The following is an 18,305-nucleotide window of genomic DNA, read 5'->3' as shown; positions in this document are numbered from 1 at the left end:
TCCTGAGTAACATACACCTCAATAGAGAGCACAAAGGGGACCAATGTGAAATCATGCTGGTATCTTGGAGCAAAAATTGGAAAGGCATGAAGAGCCAGCCTAATGTGTTTGTATTTTATCCTAAAGATAAAGGGCAACAATTGAAGTTTTTTGAGAAAGGGGTGGCACAGTTAGAGCAGTGGCCTAAAGAGATGATTTTGCCAGATAGTTAAAGATAGATCAGAAGGAGATGATGCGGGAAAGGTTCCTTTCTAGATTCCCACCCTCCCCTAGTTAATAATGTAAATTGCCCTTTAACTCACAAATCCTGGTCCCTTTGAATTCCAATAGAAAATCCCAACCTGTCCCAGCCCCACCCAAATCTGAGCCAACTTTTCAGAGCTACACTCAAAAGCTCCTCAAGCTAAGTCTCCCATTATAAAAGGGAGATACTGGGACCCCCTCTTTGCAGAGATTCCAAACATGGTAGCCATGTGAGGACCCTCTGTCCACTGGACCCTTTGTCCAGTGCTCTCCTTATCTCTATCTTCACCTATCTCCTTACTTCCAAACCCAATAATAAACCTCTTTTATCAATCTAGCTCTCCGGGCTAATAAATGTTTTTATTGGGAACTCGCGCTGCTACTAGACCCCATTTACCAGCATATCCTTGTGCCAAATCCAAGGGGGTTGCAGGGGAGCTTTGCTTGACTCCTTGTACCCCAAACCTGTCACTAGACTTCAACTAAACCCTAATTTCTTTTAGGCATCCCAAATCTCGACCTCAACAGAGAGACTGGAAGCCTTGAGATCAGTTAGTAGACTATTACAAGAGTAGAAGAGAGGCAAAACAAGAATGATAGATGTGTGGGAAGAAAAATTGATGGAAATGAAAGATGTTATGAAGCTAGGTCTTAGAAACTAATTAGATGTGAGACTGAGGGACAGGGAAGTGTAAGAGATGACCTTGGGAGATACAAATCTGAGCAACAAGGGAGAACAGTAGTATCCATACAAAAAAACAGGAAATTTGGGGGAGATGTGATTTTTGTGAGAAAGATGATGAGTACAGTTTTGAATATATTGAGTTTGGATATATTAAGGTACCAATAGGACATTTGAGGGAAATATGGTCAGCCGGAAGTTGGAAATATAATAATAATGAAGCGGGTTATGGTCCCTTTAAGAAACTTTATTTCCTATTGATCTGTGATTCCTTTTGAACAAGGTGAGATCTTTCAAGACAGTTGTGAAAATCGAGTAAGGTTTCATCTATTTCAAAGTTTGAGTAGGCCTGAAAGACTTTAAGCATTAAATCAAGGGCATACTTAAAGTGTCTCCTCCCTGCTATCTTTTTAAAGACAAAAGCCCCTTCCTGCTATCTTCTTAAAGACATACTTAAAGTCTCCTCCCTGCTATCCTCCCTATTTCAGCCAAATATGGTTAACTATGTACTTGTTGGTCAAGTTCAATTTCTTGGATAGTTCCCCCGTTTAGAATGTAAGATCCTCAGCCAATAAGGATGAGGGTCAGTGGTGGGAGGAGGAATTTGCGTTAGGAATAAGAGTGCCGACCCTGCCCCCTACGTTGCTTCCTCCCCTCGATTGTCTGCACCCATTCTCGAGAAGGTAAATAAAATTTGCTTTGCTTCTAGAGATCTATCCAGTGGTTTTATTAATGGTTTCTGACCCACACACTTTCAAATTCCCATTCCCTCCTGGCTGAGGCATATCCTCCCCAGATAAGTTGTCTTTCCAGAATACCAGACATTCAATTGCAAATCCTGGTCAAAAGCATCTCTTTGAATTTCAATAGGAGATCCCAACTTGTCCTAGCCCTCATTATGACTTGCTTGGGCACCTATTCCCCACTGGTTCTGATCTGCTCGGGCTGTCCCAGCTCCCACCAAGACACTCAATAAAACAGCTTCCATCAACTAAGGTCTTTCGCAGATGGACCTCGATGGCTCACTTAGCTGCCAGGACTTTCTGTCCACTGAGAACTGCATTCTCAGTGTAAAACTCCATTTTCCATACATCTGTCACTATAGAAGTCAGTCTCTAGTTAAACTGATTTCTATATAACAATAAACTTTCATTTTTACAACTAATATTGGGGAATGAGTGAATTCTTTCACTCCTAGAACCTGCGGCTGATTTAAAGGAAATTCTTAATAACTCTTTCATAACCACTAACCTCTAGACCACCAAGAATCTAGACCACTCTAAACCTCATCAATAAGAAGCAGAATCAAGATTTGAAAACAGGTCATTTGCTTCTTACTACACCATATTCCTGCTACCTCAAGGACTTGCTAGCTCAACAATTTTATGTTAGATAATGATGTAGATCACAACTCCCTAAGATTTGATAGATGGTCTTAGAAAGTTATGGCTGGAAATTGAATTATCTTGTGACCAAACAGGGCTTATCTGGATTAACTTAATTGTCTTCCAGCAACAGGGATACATATGGACCATCACTTGGAATTATATTCGAAGCCCATTCATTAGGGGTAGACCTGCCAGAACTTGTCCCCAGCTATCAATGAGAATTCAGAGTCATTACCATTCCATAACAAAGCAATAAAGGAAGATTTTACCTTATTCAGATTCATCTTTAAGATGAATCTTTAATTTTTTTGTGTGTGTATCAGATTAACATTTCTAGTGATAAACTAAAAAAAAATTTTGCCCAACTCTGAGCAGATATATGGTGATTAGGATATGGTCCAGAAACATGATGGATAGTGGGGAGAAATCTAATTTGGATTTTTTTTTAAACAAAGGAAAATTATTTGTAGAATGAGTATTTTGTTGTTGTTCAATTGTTTCAGTGCTGTTTAATTCTTCATAAGCCATTTTAGTTTTCTTGGCAAGATACTGGGGTGGATCGGAACAGAAGTGAGTGCAAGGGATAATGTTGTAAAAAATTAACCTGGCATGTCAATAAAAAGTTATTAAAAAAAAAAAAAAAAGATACTGGGGTGGTGCCATTTCCTTCTCCAGCTAGTGTCTGAGGCCAGATTTGAACTCACTAACATAATAAAGAGGGGACCCCAAAACTCTAAAAATCCTTAAAGGAGAAAATATCCTTCAACTCTGCCTCAGTGAGAGAACCCCGCCCAGAGGGACAAACAGTTTCATCCTTGTTATCTAGGTGGGGTCAGCTCAGTCCTGAAACTCATTGAATTCAATTCAAATTCGAGCTCAAGCTGAAATCCAGAGATGAGTCACCTTGGGACTCTACCCACAAGTTCCCTTCAGCTAAAGCTCCCATTAATAAAAGAGCCAAATAAAACTCTCTCTATGCAGAGGTTCCAAACATGCCAGCTCCATGTTTGGCATGCCAAGGAGCCTCTGTTCACTGGAATATTCTTTCCAGTGCCATCCTCTCTTTTTCCTTACCTATTTCCCTAACCAGACTTTAACCTTACTTCCAATCCCCATAATAAAACTCTTTTATCAGTCTAGGTTTTCAGGTCTATAAATTCTTTTACAGAGAACTTCTGCACCACCAGAAGGGAGTCCCCAAAACTCCCTACCCTTGGGCCGAATCCCAACAGGTTGCAGGAGAGCTAAACCTCTCCATTTGGTTCCCTGAACCCCAAACCTGCCACTAGACCTTATCATTTAACTTCCTGACCACCAGAAACACTAATCTCATTTTGATTCCCTAAATCTAAATCTTATCAATAAGTCTTCCTGACTATACTCTTGGCACTCTATCCACTGTGCCACCTAGCTGCCCCCAGAGCAAATGATCTGTATGTAGATAATTGGAAATCCAACATTTGGATGAAAAATTTAGATGGAAACTGGAAATTTTACTTAATTATACAGATAAAACTTTATATTTAGATGTTTAGTACTGTATAGAAAAAAAATCACCCAAAATTTGATGGAATTTTGTTATTTCACCTTGTTAACTTCTTCATCTGTAAAGTAGGGGTAATAATTTTTCTACTCTCACAAGATTGTTGTATGAAATAGAAAGCTGAAAGTGCTTTCAAAACTTTAAGACATAGATAATATTATTACTATAATTATTAGGTAACCAAAAGTAAATATAAGTAAGAAAGTAGAGTAAGGTAATAGAAGGATGTATTATTTGGAACAGTAATTTTCAATTTCCTTATGGTTTAAAGAAAACATTAACAAAAACTATGCAGTGAAACATTTTAAAATTATTTTGTTCAATGCCTACTACAAATGGCCCCAATGATATGAAATTGATTTAAAATCTTCCATTTTCAAGTGTGTCCTATTATGAATCTAACAATATTGCAAGCCATATACTTAGAGAGAAGGATATTATTATGACCATTATTAATATTTATTAAATTCTCACTCCATATAAAACACTGTTGGACTCTGGACATACAGAGATAAAAAGGATGTAGTCTTTGTTCTCAAGTGGTTTTTAATTTATTGGGGAAATTGTGAGATTCTCCCATTTTTCAAAAGAAGAAATCAAGGATCAAAAACACCAAGTGACTTGCTTAGAATCACTGTAAATTTAACAGCTGGAATTTAAACCCAGACTTTCTGAATATAAATTTAGTGTTATATCTATGATGCGAGAAAGCATTTTGTAATTTGGAACGATATTGAATGCTCATCTTCTAAGATGCCTCACAAATCTGTAAATTTCCCTCCTCCTTGGGAGGAACTTTTTTTCCCCCAAATTATCACATTTTTTAAAAATTTCTTTAAAAATACATTTTTAATTATTTTTCAAGAAATTTTTGTTTTGGAATACACTATTTTAAAAATACCTTTATAATTTAGCTGCAACCATAGTACTTTAAAAAAAATTGGTCATATAAACAGCATATATTAGGATCACTAGGAAGCACTTGAAATTAGCTACGGCTATTGTCATATTTGCATATTTTGTTAGTGATTTGCTATTCAAACTAAGCTCTTGAGGGTTTATTTCACTGTCAGTTTCTATGACAATTGTTTTTGTTTTCTTGTCTCTTAGAACATTCCAACTTTACCTAATTAATTCCTAATCCCATTAGTACCCCCAAAATGGATAGTAAAATAAAGAATTTAAAAATCTTAAGACTATAAAAACGGTTTTTAAATTCCTTAAATTAACTCTATGGGGTCTAATAATCATCTGTTAATGGCACATTATATATCATTGCCTTAACTAGTATTTTCCATGGTGATAAAAAACAGTCTATAGAGAATGGACTCATCCAGTCTCAAAGAAGTTCAATGAAAGAGCCAGAGTAAACCCAAGTGACCTGACTCCAAAGTCTCTTTTCTGCTAAATCTGCTAAAGTTCTTTCTGCTAAATCAAATTGCCTTATTATAAATGTAAAAACTGAGCATTGGAAAGATGCATATTGTTTGGGATATTTTAAAGGGAACTTTTGTTCAAGTAAGGAGTGGATTGGATGACCTCAAATGTCCCTTTCAACTTTTAATATTCTCTGGTAACTTCTAAACCATAATGAATCATCAGAGAAAGACTTAAATGGAAAAACAGCATAGGGATTTTCAAAGAGAGACAAGAGAAAAATGTAAAATGTCAAGGTTGGGGGAGAGTTGTATAGAGGCAGACTATAGGGACATAGTCCAATCATCATCCTGGAGAAAACTGGGGAAGAAGAATGGCCCAATGAGAAAGGATGAGATTTAGAAGCCTAGGTGTATCAAGTGTTACAAACAGCAGAGGACTATCAGGCAAAGTGTAAAAATGGTGTTCACTGTGGAAATTATGGGGTGGTGACTATGGAGATGACTTTTCCCAAGGGAAGAAGCATGATACCCCCTCCACATGCCCCAGTTTATATCAGCAACATTAAGAAAATCACTAGAGCTCTGAGCTGATCGTAGTTCTTTCATAGTAGAGCATATTTTTGATTGATTCTAGAACTTTAAGAAACTACCATTTCGGTCTCATTAGCCAACGTGACAAACATCAAATGAAACTAATCCAGGTAGTGATGAAGGGTAGTTTGATAATTTTTTTTTTTTGAGTAATACCTTTTTCTAATACTTCTTAGAAGTAACATGCCATGGAACTACAGAGTTTTATAGATCAGTTTGATAAATGCTGACTGATAGCACAAACAAGAAAAACTGGGAAATTCTAAATTTCCCAGTGTGAGTAGCTGACTTTTAGTGATTACAGAGACTTGGACTAGATAGAGCTCTATTATTGAATTATGTAATAATAATAATAATAGCAGCAATAATATGCATTAACTATTTTTATCTTACAAAGAACTTTTTTGCCTACATGATTTCCTTTGATTCCCAAAATGATCCTAAGGTAGAATAGGTCTTATTATTCCTATTTAGAAAGTTAAGAGATTAATTAAGTGTCCTACCTAATATTGTACATGTAAAAAGTGGACTTAGTATGGCTAAAGTGTTTTTTTTTTTTTTAATCTACCCCAAAGAAATTACCTTCTTCTCTATAGATCAATATGGAAAATGTTGATTGGTCTACTGATGCCTGATTGTCCCTGGTGAAATCTGTAACTAGGAATTTTTGTTCCCCCTTGGATAAATACTGCAAACTCCACCAGAGACAAACATTTCTGAATATGCCCTTTTTAAGTGTAAGGGAGAGAAATAGGAACCTACATTCATCAATGTGAACACACTACTGGGGAGGCCACCACACAGGGATAAAAAGGAAAAAAGTGGAGAGGGGAAGAAGTCATCCCAGACATTTAATTGATCTATTGCTAATTAATGCGATTTATTTAAATTAATTTAATTATTCTTGATAGGTGCCAAGCTTTGGATTGTTATTGTTGTTCTCTACTCTTAACCCCCCACAACACAGTTGAGTATAAATTCTGTCATCTCTCCTCTTCTTAAATCCAGTTTCTTAACAATAAGTTACTTGCCTGAGAAGTACCCTGTTCTGTTGGTACAATACTGAACCTGTACTAGGTATTTGCAGAATGACCCCAACATTCTGAGGACCTGCCCAGTCAACTCCACAGAGGGAAGATGAAGGGGAGCACACACCTTGGCCAAAATCATCTTTGCAACAACATCTCTGGCATGTACATCAATGGTACAAATAGTCATGTTCTTCATTCTATCTCCTGGACTTAAATTCCCAATAAGCAACGTAATCAGAACATTCAGTTGACTGATCTATGGAAGCAAAGACATTATCAAATGATATTATCTAATAAAACAATCAATTGATGAACTTATACTTAGGGACTTCCACTCTTTGCCTATCATTGTGCTAAGACTATGTGTATTAAAGCAAAGTTACAAGCAGGGCTTTGTTCTCAAGCTCAGTCATGCACACAAAGTGATAGTAATATGTAGGAATATGGTGAGTATAAAATGAGTTAGATAACCACAGCCATAACTAGGGATTTTTTTTCACTTGAAGTCAAGACTTCAGGAGGTAGTGAGAAAAAGTAGCAGCAGCACTCTTTGAGTCCCACTGTGAATGCTGTTCTTTAAGTGTGAAAGAGGTAAACTGAATCACACAATATGGGGAGGACATGGCTAGCCCTGGTGCCATGGTCACTGTCATATGATACCAACCAATACAGGGCTTTGAGAAAAGGGGAGAGGTGATGGATGCTAAGGAAAGAATTAAGCACCTGCTTCTTCTCCACACCCTTCATGTTGGCACCCTCAGGCAAAGGTCCATTTTTTTTCTGTACTAATTACAAATATTAAATAAGCAGTATAGAAGATCAAAAGACTGATCATAAAATTTAGAAATGGAAATGACCTTAGAAAGTAATAATCCGACCTTTTATGTTACTGAGGCCCAGAGAGTTTTTTCCCCCAAGACAACACAAAAGAGATAAAAGATAGTACCATCAATTTCTTACAAATTTTCTAACAAGAATTACAAAGGAAAATCTTGAGTGGCATACCTGCTTTTTATTGTAATCTTTAATTGCATTTTCATAACCTTCTTCCAGTCTTGCAAATGCCATTCCAACTTCTGTTGTCCACCAGATTTGCGTGCATGTCAAAGCAATCTGAAAGTTAAAGTGCCCCAAACAATCCCATGTACCCAAATGACCAGAGAGTCAGGAATATTATTTTAAATGATACACATTTTTAAAAGCTTTACATGTCATTAAAATTTTTGACATGCAAACAATAAAATATGATTATAAAGGTGCAAACTACTACCATATAAGATCATATATGTATACATATGTCTATATATGCACATATAATCACTTTAAAGTTTATAAAATGCTTTACTTATGAGAAGTAGGTAGTATGAAAGTAAGATTATTCTCATTTTATAGCTCAGGAAATTGAAGCTTTGAGAACTTATATATACCACTGGGATACAAGCTAATAGGATTCAGAACTCAAATATCAGTTTCTCAAAATTCCTAACGTGGTCTTGTTTCCTTTATATTATGGTGTGTGTCTCATTGAATCACAGTATTAAAAAGGATCTCAGAAACACTGGTATAATAGATACAGCACTGAACCTGGAGTCACAAAATCTGAATTCAAATTTACCTCAGTCACTTGCCCAGAGTCAAGACAATTAACATCTGTCTCCCAGTTTCCTCATCTATAAAATGGGAATTAATAAATGCACCTATACCCTTGGATGTTGTAAAGATCAAATCAGATTAAAGTGTAATATATGTAAAACACTTTGCAAAATTTAAAGCTTTAAATAAGTTCTAGCTGTTGCAATTACAACTCTTATCTGGACAACTCTTACCTTTCTATAATATTCCTGATAATTGGTCATCCAACCTGTATTTGAAGAGTTCTAAGGAAGAGGAAATCTATCCTAAACTAAAGGAGGCCATTCCATTTTTAGATAATTGTTTTTCCTGACATCAAGACAAAATCTGCCTCTTTGCAACTGTCAACATTGCTCTTAATTCTGTCACTCAAAAAAAAATCACAAAACAGTATGGAACATTATGATTCAAACCAATGAAATTGCAAAACATTCGTTGTATTCCATACCTGGGCAGGATAATCAAAAATCCATTGTTCTCGTGGCTTTTCCTCATATGTCACCACAGCCTCTGGAATTTCATGGCGGAGTGTTGCTTGCATTCGGTCAAGCACTCTATTTAGCCAGACTTCAACCTGGTAATAAGTGCCAAAACCACTAAATTAGAGGTGTGAATAAAATTCTACAGATCCCTTTATTTGGTTCATTATCAAAAATTACTATTTATGATGGAAATGAAGCTGCATAATGAATAAAGGATGGGGACTCTGTCACCAAATTTGAAAGATTCTGAGAAAATCTCTTAACCTCAAGGATTTCATCCTTCGAAAGTGAATCACAAATGCGGGATTAGACTCTTCTAGAAGACAACTGGGCATTGACCCAGTATTTGATGAAGTAAATTGAGCTTACAGAGATTCAAGAAATAGAGAAAGAAGAAATAATTTAGTAACTCTGGAAACTCTAATTACTTAATGACTTGATGTTATGGATAGGCTACATTATTCCAACCTACTTCGTGGTGGTGGTTGCTGTAATCTAAACACATATCTTGAATATATGGAACTAGAGAATTTTTAGAACAACTAAAATGAACTTTAATTAAATGATTATTCAGAGATTTTTAAAGAGAGACAAAACATTTAATAAGAACAAAAATATATAGTTTGCACATATTACAATAATGTTACAAAGACTTCTTTAATCAAATTAAAGTATAGAACTTCCTCTGAATTATTTCCCCAAATGGTAAACTGTCTTAACAAGTGTCCCAGATTGAAAATTGCTCTCAGTATTCAAGTGAAATATCAATCCTCTGAAATTACAGCTTCCGAGCTCCCACTGTGGGCTTAGTTACCATTTCTTAGCTGTCTCATAACTACTTCTGTAGGTCTTTTCTCCATTTGGTGAATTTTTCCCAGAACCTCCATTTGGGGAAAGGCTTCCTGATCAGTCATCTCTCATTCTCCAAACTTAAGTCACCATGGATAACTTAGTCACTTATGGATAACTCCTTCCTATCTACTCCTGCTTTTCAGCTCTCCTTTTTTTAGTGTTGTTTTTCTCATATTATATATTCTGTACAGGAGACCAGATAACAAAATATAAACCAAAAGAAAATCAAAATTAGAAAAAAAATTTCAAACAAAATTAGAATGTAAAATTTCATTGATCAAAAAGCAACTATGTACTTCAAAAAGAAACAAAATTCTGTATCAATATTACAGCAGCAATTCTTCCTAATAGTAGCAAAAATGTTGGGGTAAATTCAACTACAAGTTCAAAGCATCATAAGAAAAATGAAATAATAGAATAAAATATTTAAAATACAATATAAAATTATTTAGTTTATCTTCAATAAACTAAAAAAGAAAAGAAAAGAAATTCTACTTAAAAACTCCTTGAAGGCAGGGCCTAGTTTTCATTTTAGTTTGTATTTGTATAGTTAATAGTTAGTACACTGACCAACCAGTGGATTTCCAGGGGTGGGGAACATCTAGTCATAGGTCATATAAAACTTGCAAAGTCATTTGCTAAGGCAACTATAGGTGATGATGAGCTGAAAGCTAGATACAATAACTTTCCACTGCTTAAGTTCTATAAGTTTATATATATAAGTTTATGTATGAACCACGAATGATAAATATCCAAATGGCCCTTGGCAGAAAAAAGGTTCCTCACCTCTGCCATAAATAGTGAGGCCAATAGATATGATTAGCTCTGTGTAAAAGTGTTTGCTGGGATGGCATAGCAAGAATAATCATTATGAAGCATGAGTCCCATAATCTTGGTCACACCCTCCCACAGATATACACACCATCTATGAAAAATAAGGATCCATACGTAGGATATCCATAGACCAAAAAGCATCTCAAAGTTTCTGGTACTGAAGAGCCATGAAATTCTTTTTCTCTTCATAGTGTTACCACATAGAAATACCCAGAATCTGCTCTTCTCCAGAATTTGACTCTGAATCACTAAGGGTCTTTCTCCTTGAAGTCACTTCCTTACTCAGTCAAATGACTTGCATCTCTATATCCTGAAGAGTACAGTTCTCCATATCTGGAATATGTAGCTGTTCCACAATAGATTCAATGTCTCCCAATGGTTAAATGAATATTCCCATTTAAAGCCAAAATTGCAAAGGGATAAAAGACAAAGAAATCTCTTCATTCATCCCAAAGGGAACCTCCAAAGGGTCTATACAGCTGCTCACATCCTTGATTACTTCTCAGAAGGGTATGAACACCTGTGATTAAGAGGTATGAGTACAGATGCTTCTCTACAGGAATCTCTGAAACCAGGGGAAGACCTTAGCTTATAAAGAAAGGCTAAGAGACTTCACTGTGTTTGGGGCTATCTTCAGTCACCCAGATTTTTTTGCCACTGGACCCAGATGACTCCAAAGAAGAGCAGCCCTTCCTCACTTAAATCTAATTCACTAACAAGTCAAGACATAACCTTACTGATGTCATTGACCCTCTTTGAGAATGAAGGACAAACAATACTAATGCCTCATGAACACTTTATAATTACAGGGCTTTTGGAGACATTGAGGGCATTAACTGAGGTGTTGAGGGAAGAATCTTCCTTATTTCTACCTTTAGACTCCTCAGCATACATTTCTCCTTCATGTAAATAATAGATCTAATCACAATAGCCCTAAGCATCTGTAGATTCTCCTTTAATATATCAGAATCATCTGGTCAAATCTGCAATCCCATCAAGGTTTGGTAGCTTGGCAAAAATATTGCCTAAAAGCAAGTATTGAGTTAGCTGTTACTAATCTTCAGAGTAAGATCTGGAGCCAGCTATTGTCCTTGATGTGACTCTAATGAAATGTCTTCAAGTGAGAGTCTCACCAAAAGAAATGGAGAGAAACGGAGCAAATAGTCTTCATAGTTTTCATGGTACATAGGCAGGAGGCTTCAGTATAGTCCATGAGTCCCATTTTTTATTCCTAATCAGATTTTCCAATCTATATTTATTCATTCATATTTGCACTGAAGTTATCAAATTATCAAGTACTGAACTATATGTTGATCTGTAGGGTATTATTATTATTTGAGTTCTTTATAGGATTTCTCTGCTTCTTTATCTTTTACAAAAGATCCATTGGAGTATATAACAAGCTATGGTTGTTTTCATGTCGATTTTTTGCAAATACTTATTTGAAATATAAGCATTTTAATATGATATCATCAAGAGCCCCATGAAATTATATTTCATTTTGTTTTGGGGTACATAATAAAATCAACTTTACTTATTCTTGTATTTGTCCCTTCAAGGAAAATAAAGCTTCTCTTTCCTCCTTTATTTCTTTTCTTCTTACCTTTCTTTTCTTTTCTCTTTTCCTTCCTTCTTCCCCCCTTTTCTTCCTTTCCCTTTCATACTTCCTTTTTCCTTCTTTTCTTCCCTTCCTTCCTTCCTTCCTCCCTCTCTCTCTCCCTTACCTTTTTTCTTCCTTTCTTCGCTCCTTCCCTTTCTCTCTCTCTCTTCCTTCCTTTCTTCCTTCCTTCTTTCCTTTCTTCCTTCCTTCTATCACCATTCCCAGATTTGGTCCCAGGTCTAAATTGCTACTTATTAGAGAGATGCAAATTAAAATGACTCTAATATGCCACTTCACAACTTTAAAAAATGACAAATCTTGGAGAGAATTAGAGGAATGTAGGTATGCAAATGAATTGCTGGTAAAGTAGAGAACTGGCCCAATCAGTCTGAAGAATAAATTGGGATGATGCAAACCCTTTGGTTCAGCAATACTATTATAAGGGCTGTTTTCCAAAGACATTAAGGAGAAAGGAAAAGAACTTATATGTAAAATAAATATTTATACCAGAATTAGAAATAGAGTTCAATTGGAGAATGGCTAAATAAGTGGTGGCACATAATTATGATGGAGTACTATTGTGCTATGAGATAAGATGAAGGGGGTGGTTTCAGGAAACATGGAAGGACCTATAAGAACTGATACAAAGTGAAGTGAGAAGAACAAAGACATCATTGTGTACAGTAATAGCAATGTTATCATGATAATCAGTTCTTAATACAATGATCTGTAAAGAGCTGAAACTCTGAATAGGTGCACTGGAATCAGACAACTGCATACTTAAGGCTAATTACCTATTGGACAACACTCTATTAGCATATGCTTGGAAAATGGCCCTTCTCACTGTTCTGTGCTGGCTCGATCTTTTGGTGTATACAGATAATCATAGGAGGGATTAGGGAGTAAGACAAACCAGAGTGATTTTGGAGGAGAAGAAGGAGAAGGGAGGTCGGTAGGTGGAGAACATGTGGCAGTTTCGTCATCTCCTTTATTTCTCCCCCTAAAGACTGATCCTGACTCTGGCTTGTTGGAATCCTTACAAAGTGTTAACTCTAACTTTGTGAATCTCCCATATTTGTGAACTCCAATGAGTATACATTAAATACACTAGTGAGTTAGAGAATTTGCTAAGTACCATGCTAAGTTAGATAATTATTGTCTCTATCAACTTTAAGTTAACACTTTGTAAGAATTCCAACATTGGCTGATCCTGAGGTCAACAGGGAGCTAACTCGGACTTCACAATGATCTAAGAAAATTTCAAAGGACTCATGATGAAAAAATGCTAGCTACCCAACAGAGAGAACTGATGAACAATGAGTGCAAACTGAAGTAAATTTTTCTCTCTTTTTCTTGTTTTTTCAAAAAATATGACTAAAATAGAAATGTGTTTTGCATGATTTCACATATATTTCACACATAATTGATATCATATTGCTTGCATTTTTATTTGGGTGGGAAGGAGTTGTGAAAGAGAGGAAGAGAATTTGGAACTCAAAATTTAAAAAGGAAAAAAGTTTAAAATGAATAATAAACTGGAATATTTTAAAACAAGAAAGAAACATGTCTATAATGGTTTCCATTCTGATGCATATGTACTCATCTCCAACTTGCATACTTCCTTTGTACTAAAAAGAGCATTTACCAGAACCTAATTAACCTGCCTAATGACAGACTGGTTGGCATTTTACTGTATTACTTATTATTACTTACCTGTCCTGACAAGTCACATTCCTTATCAAAGTCCACATATTCTTCTTCCTTGCTATACATTCCTATGGCTATTTTAATAGGTTTCTCTTCTTCATCTAGTTGAAATTTCAGTTTACATAAACTATCAAAAAGTTTGGACAAATGGCGGCCAACCTAAGCAAGAGAAAACAAATCACATATTCTGTATTTTGAAGTTTTAGCGATGCTTTTGGCTGTTTCTATAAGTCATTTCTCAATAGGTCTCCATCCAATGTACTCTCAAAAAAAAATTCTCAAACACTAGCAAGTGGGAGAACATAGCATTCCATACTTATATGGAATATTCTTCAGAGAGGAAAGTGGGTTTTATTATCTATTCTCAAGGACCAAGAAAAATCAATACAATTAATCTGTTTAGTTATATTATTTACATTATTTAATGTTTAATTTATCACTTAATTTATTAACATTAATGTAACCATTGTATATATTATTCTCTTGGTTCTGTTTTTTTTTCCCCCCCCCTCGGTTCATACATAACTCCCTATGTTCAGAGGATTATTAGGTACTGAGGGGGCATGGTGGAAAGAGTACTAGATCTGGAGTTAGGAAAACTTGAGTTTAAATCTGGTCTCAGACACTAGTTATGTGAACCTGGGAAAGTAACTTAATCTCTGCTTGTCTCAGTTTATTCACTTGTAAAATAGCATCTGCTTCCCATGGTTATTATAGTAACAAAATAAGATACATTTGTAGAGCACTTTGCAAATCTCAAAGTACCATATAATAACTCATTATTGTTGTTATTAATCATCATTATTATCATCATCATCATCATCATTTCTTAGCATCCTGGTACCATAGGATCACAGAGAGATGAAAAGGATCTTAAGAGTTCAATCCCCTTCATTTTTCAGAAAAGGAAATCGAGACATGGAAAGGTTAAATGATTTACCCAAGATCATACAAGTAGAGTTAGAAGCAAGATTTTAACTGAGATCTTCTGACTCTTTCTATTGCTACTTTATGTTGTAATAACATTCTATTACTTCAATATACTACAATTTGTTCAGTCATCCACCATCCAGGGGCACTCTTTTATTTCTAGTGAAGTTTTTGCTTGTTTGTCTGGTTTTTGCTACTACAGAAAGACTATTACAAATATATTAGTGTATGTTGGATTTTTATTTTTGCATTTGACCTCCTTGGTCAAATATATATATATAATATATATCTATATATAATATTGTCACATTTTACAATATCAATGATTGCAGGATTTACAGCCAGCCAATCCTAGTGGGGAAGTCCTGAGAAACCTGGGTGCCCAGAACTCAAGTCCAGGGTGGGACTATAAACTAAAATGTGAATCTAATCCCCCATTTTCTCTCAGAACAGGAGGTGGTAGAGGAAGGGATTATGCCCCCAGATCTTGGAGGAAATGTTTTTAATCTTCATCCTTGCTATACCTTTGAAGGAAATATAAAGCAAACCTGTTAACTGGTTACGTTGAAGTGGGGGTACAAGGGAATCCTGTCATTGGAGATATACCATTGGTGGGGGCAAGAGTCAATGGTAGAAAGGCAGGCAGCCCCAAACCCTCTAAAGGATATTAAATGACTCTGGAAGAAATGGAAATGTAACCTTCCTTCAGGCAGTGGAGGCCTGAAGAATAATACTATTATACTACCTACCTCTACTGGGTCATTTCCATTGGATAAAATGTCTAGCAGGTCAGCAGAAGATACAAAGTAGAACCTGGGAAAAGCCAGTCTTTTTGTCTCTAAGTATTCTGCCAAAGCCTTTTCACAAAGTGCCAAACTGGAGACAAAAGAAGAAAAAAAAGAAGGCAACTTAATTATGCTTTAATATGTATTTTTCTATTCTTTTCCAGAAATCACATTAGGTTGACAATTGTAATGGTGCATAGCTGGTACAAAGCCAGATTAACTAAGGGAGCCTGAACTAAGTCCATCAGTACATTTACTTCTGCATGTATAGCTCCTTAGTGTCAGATTTGGAGTACTAGAAAGCATATGAATAGTTCAATATCAATATTAAAAATTTAGTCAGTCCACTAAAATGAAATTTTTTTTAATACAATTAAAACCAACATGCATTAACTTCCTGCTATGTGCTGCTTACTCTGTTGGACAATAGTGAGTGTGCTGGGAAACTGAGGACTTCCCAAGAAAGTAATTTGAAAAGAACCCCAAAACTTAAACCTCTCACTTGATAATTCCAGATCCAGTTTCACAGGTCTGTTAATCATTAAGGCTCTGGAAAGGAGAACAAAGACCTGCTCCTTTAGTAGAAATATCTGATCTCCTGAATCTTTACTTAACTTCTTAGAAGAAACTAACTAATTAATGAACTGGAGACATTCTAAGAGATCTGTAAATTGAGTAATCTCTATTTGTTGAGAAAGCCTGAGGTAAACCGAGCCTTCTTGATTGTTCTAATTTAATGGATTACTTACCTCTAAACAAATCTCTTTATGAGGGGATTATATAGTTTCTTATAAAATCATTAACTAAAGCAGATTGAGAAATGAAATAGAGTAGACAGTTGTAAGCAGTTGTAAAACTGACCATCATAAAATTCAGGTCAAAATTTAACAAGGTCATGTTACTTCCAAGCATTATTCTTGTAGTCATGACTATATAACTCATTTCAGTCTCTGTGGAAATTAACCTCTCTAGACTGGTCTGGAATCCATTCTGGAGATGTTTGTTTCTTGCAAGTTGCTAAGAATAAATATTTCTATTTTTCATTTGAGATATCTCTGAATATTTGTAAATTGGATTTACTGTACAACACAATAGGGATGCTGGTCAAAGTCAAGACAAGAATTTTGTGGATTGACTTTTATGTTAAGCATCTATTGTGCCTGGCACTATACTAATCCCCAAATGCCCAATAACAACAACAACAACAACAAAAATTTTTTTTAAACCCCACAATTTCACAAGAGAGCTTACAGCCTAATAGAGGCTGAGAGAAGGAACAACACACAAACAGCTATGTACAATCAAGGTAAATATGCAGGATAATTGGAACTCATCAATGGAAGGAAGGTACTATCATTAAAGGGAATGTGAAAACAAAAATAATGCCTTCAAAGAACAGAGAAAATGCAAGAATAGCAGGGGGAATGCAAGAATGGTAATTGCATATCAACTAGTTCTAAAAGAACAGAATTTATTAATTATTTTTAGCAGATGATTGCTAGAGAATTAGACAATTATAAAATAGACTATGTTTGCTTTTTTTTTCTGAGCATGTTTTGTCATTTTTATTTACTTTTTTAAAAAAAATAATAGGTTTTTATTTTCAAAATATATACAAAGAGTGTTTTCAACATTCACCCCTGGAAAATCTCATGTTCCAAACTTTTCTCCCTCCCTTCCCCTTCCCCTCTCCTCTAGACAGCAAGAAATCTAACATATGTTAATCATATGCAATTCTTCCATATATATTTCAACATTTATCACTAGGCTTTTTTTGCTTCATTTGTTTTGTTTTGTTTGTGGTTTTGGTATTCAGTCTTTTGATATTTGTTAAATATCTCCCTCAGTAAAAATCCTAATGCTTACCTTTTTTGCAGAGACTCAAGTTTCTTAAAAAGGCCTGGCTTATTAGTTGCTTCAATAACATTGGGTGTTTTGACAGCATCTTCCATTAATTTCTGTAGAGAAAAGACTTTCAATTGGTGAATTAGAAGCCAGGGTTTTTTCCAGAGGCAAGACAAGACCTGACTGATCCTTTACAAAATCAAAATGCCAGTGCCCTGAAGGAAGAAGTCATTTCACCACTGGATGAAATGTGGAGCATAGTTAGAGCCATCTACTGTTGGGGAGAAGTCAAAAGATTCCTGACTTAGGTCTTGATCTGGGGGACACTGAGCCTTTGGCTTGGGAGAGGCAATTACTTACGACTTAGCACATGTAATGCCAGAGAAACTGAGGCAAGATTTGAGAGGGTGAGATTGTACTGGGGGCATGTTGCCCCCAGGGCTGATGTCTCAAAGCATCCAGAAGCGAATATGAGTTCTCAATGACATATGTATGGCTCTAAGCTCAGGTAGATAGACAAATGCAGGGGGTGGGGTGGAGTCCAACCTCTGGTAAGTGGGAATTTCTAGGCAGGAACCATCAATCTGGTTCTGACAAGTTGGGTATAGGACCATAAATTCTTACAAATTGGGAGGATTTAGGAGGTGTCCAACTAGAGCCAGAAGTCTGGAACCTAGAGCTATAGCAATGCCAATTAGGTATCTGAGATAGGATATCTGAAGTCTTATCTTCTGGAATGTCAGATTTCCACAGACCTAATTATCTCAGTTCTAATTGTTGT

At 35.7% G+C, this 18,305-nt stretch overlaps 1 protein-coding gene across 1 annotated transcript in view; it reads right to left on the bottom strand.

The window, feature by feature from the left end:
* DNAH17 (dynein axonemal heavy chain 17) overlaps window positions 1-18,305 on the bottom strand; it is a 299,993-nt gene that overhangs the window by 171,053 nt on the left and 110,635 nt on the right. The window contains exons 28-33 of the mRNA XM_051995475.1: window positions 17,546-17,637; window positions 15,644-15,770; window positions 13,971-14,123; window positions 8,938-9,063; window positions 7,863-7,970; window positions 6,982-7,113 (exon numbers count right to left, since the gene is read on the bottom strand). Coding sequence (XP_051851435.1) covers window positions 6,982-7,113; window positions 7,863-7,970; window positions 8,938-9,063; window positions 13,971-14,123; window positions 15,644-15,770; window positions 17,546-17,637 — 738 coding nt within the window. The remainder of the gene's footprint in view (window positions 1-6,981; window positions 7,114-7,862; window positions 7,971-8,937; window positions 9,064-13,970; window positions 14,124-15,643; window positions 15,771-17,545; window positions 17,638-18,305) is intronic.

Source organism: Antechinus flavipes, chromosome 4, assembly GCF_016432865.1.
Source record: "Antechinus flavipes isolate AdamAnt ecotype Samford, QLD, Australia chromosome 4, AdamAnt_v2, whole genome shotgun sequence".
NCBI lineage: Eukaryota > Metazoa > Chordata > Mammalia > Dasyuromorphia > Dasyuridae > Antechinus > Antechinus flavipes.
This window is presented reverse-complemented; position numbering and strand designations above follow the sequence as displayed.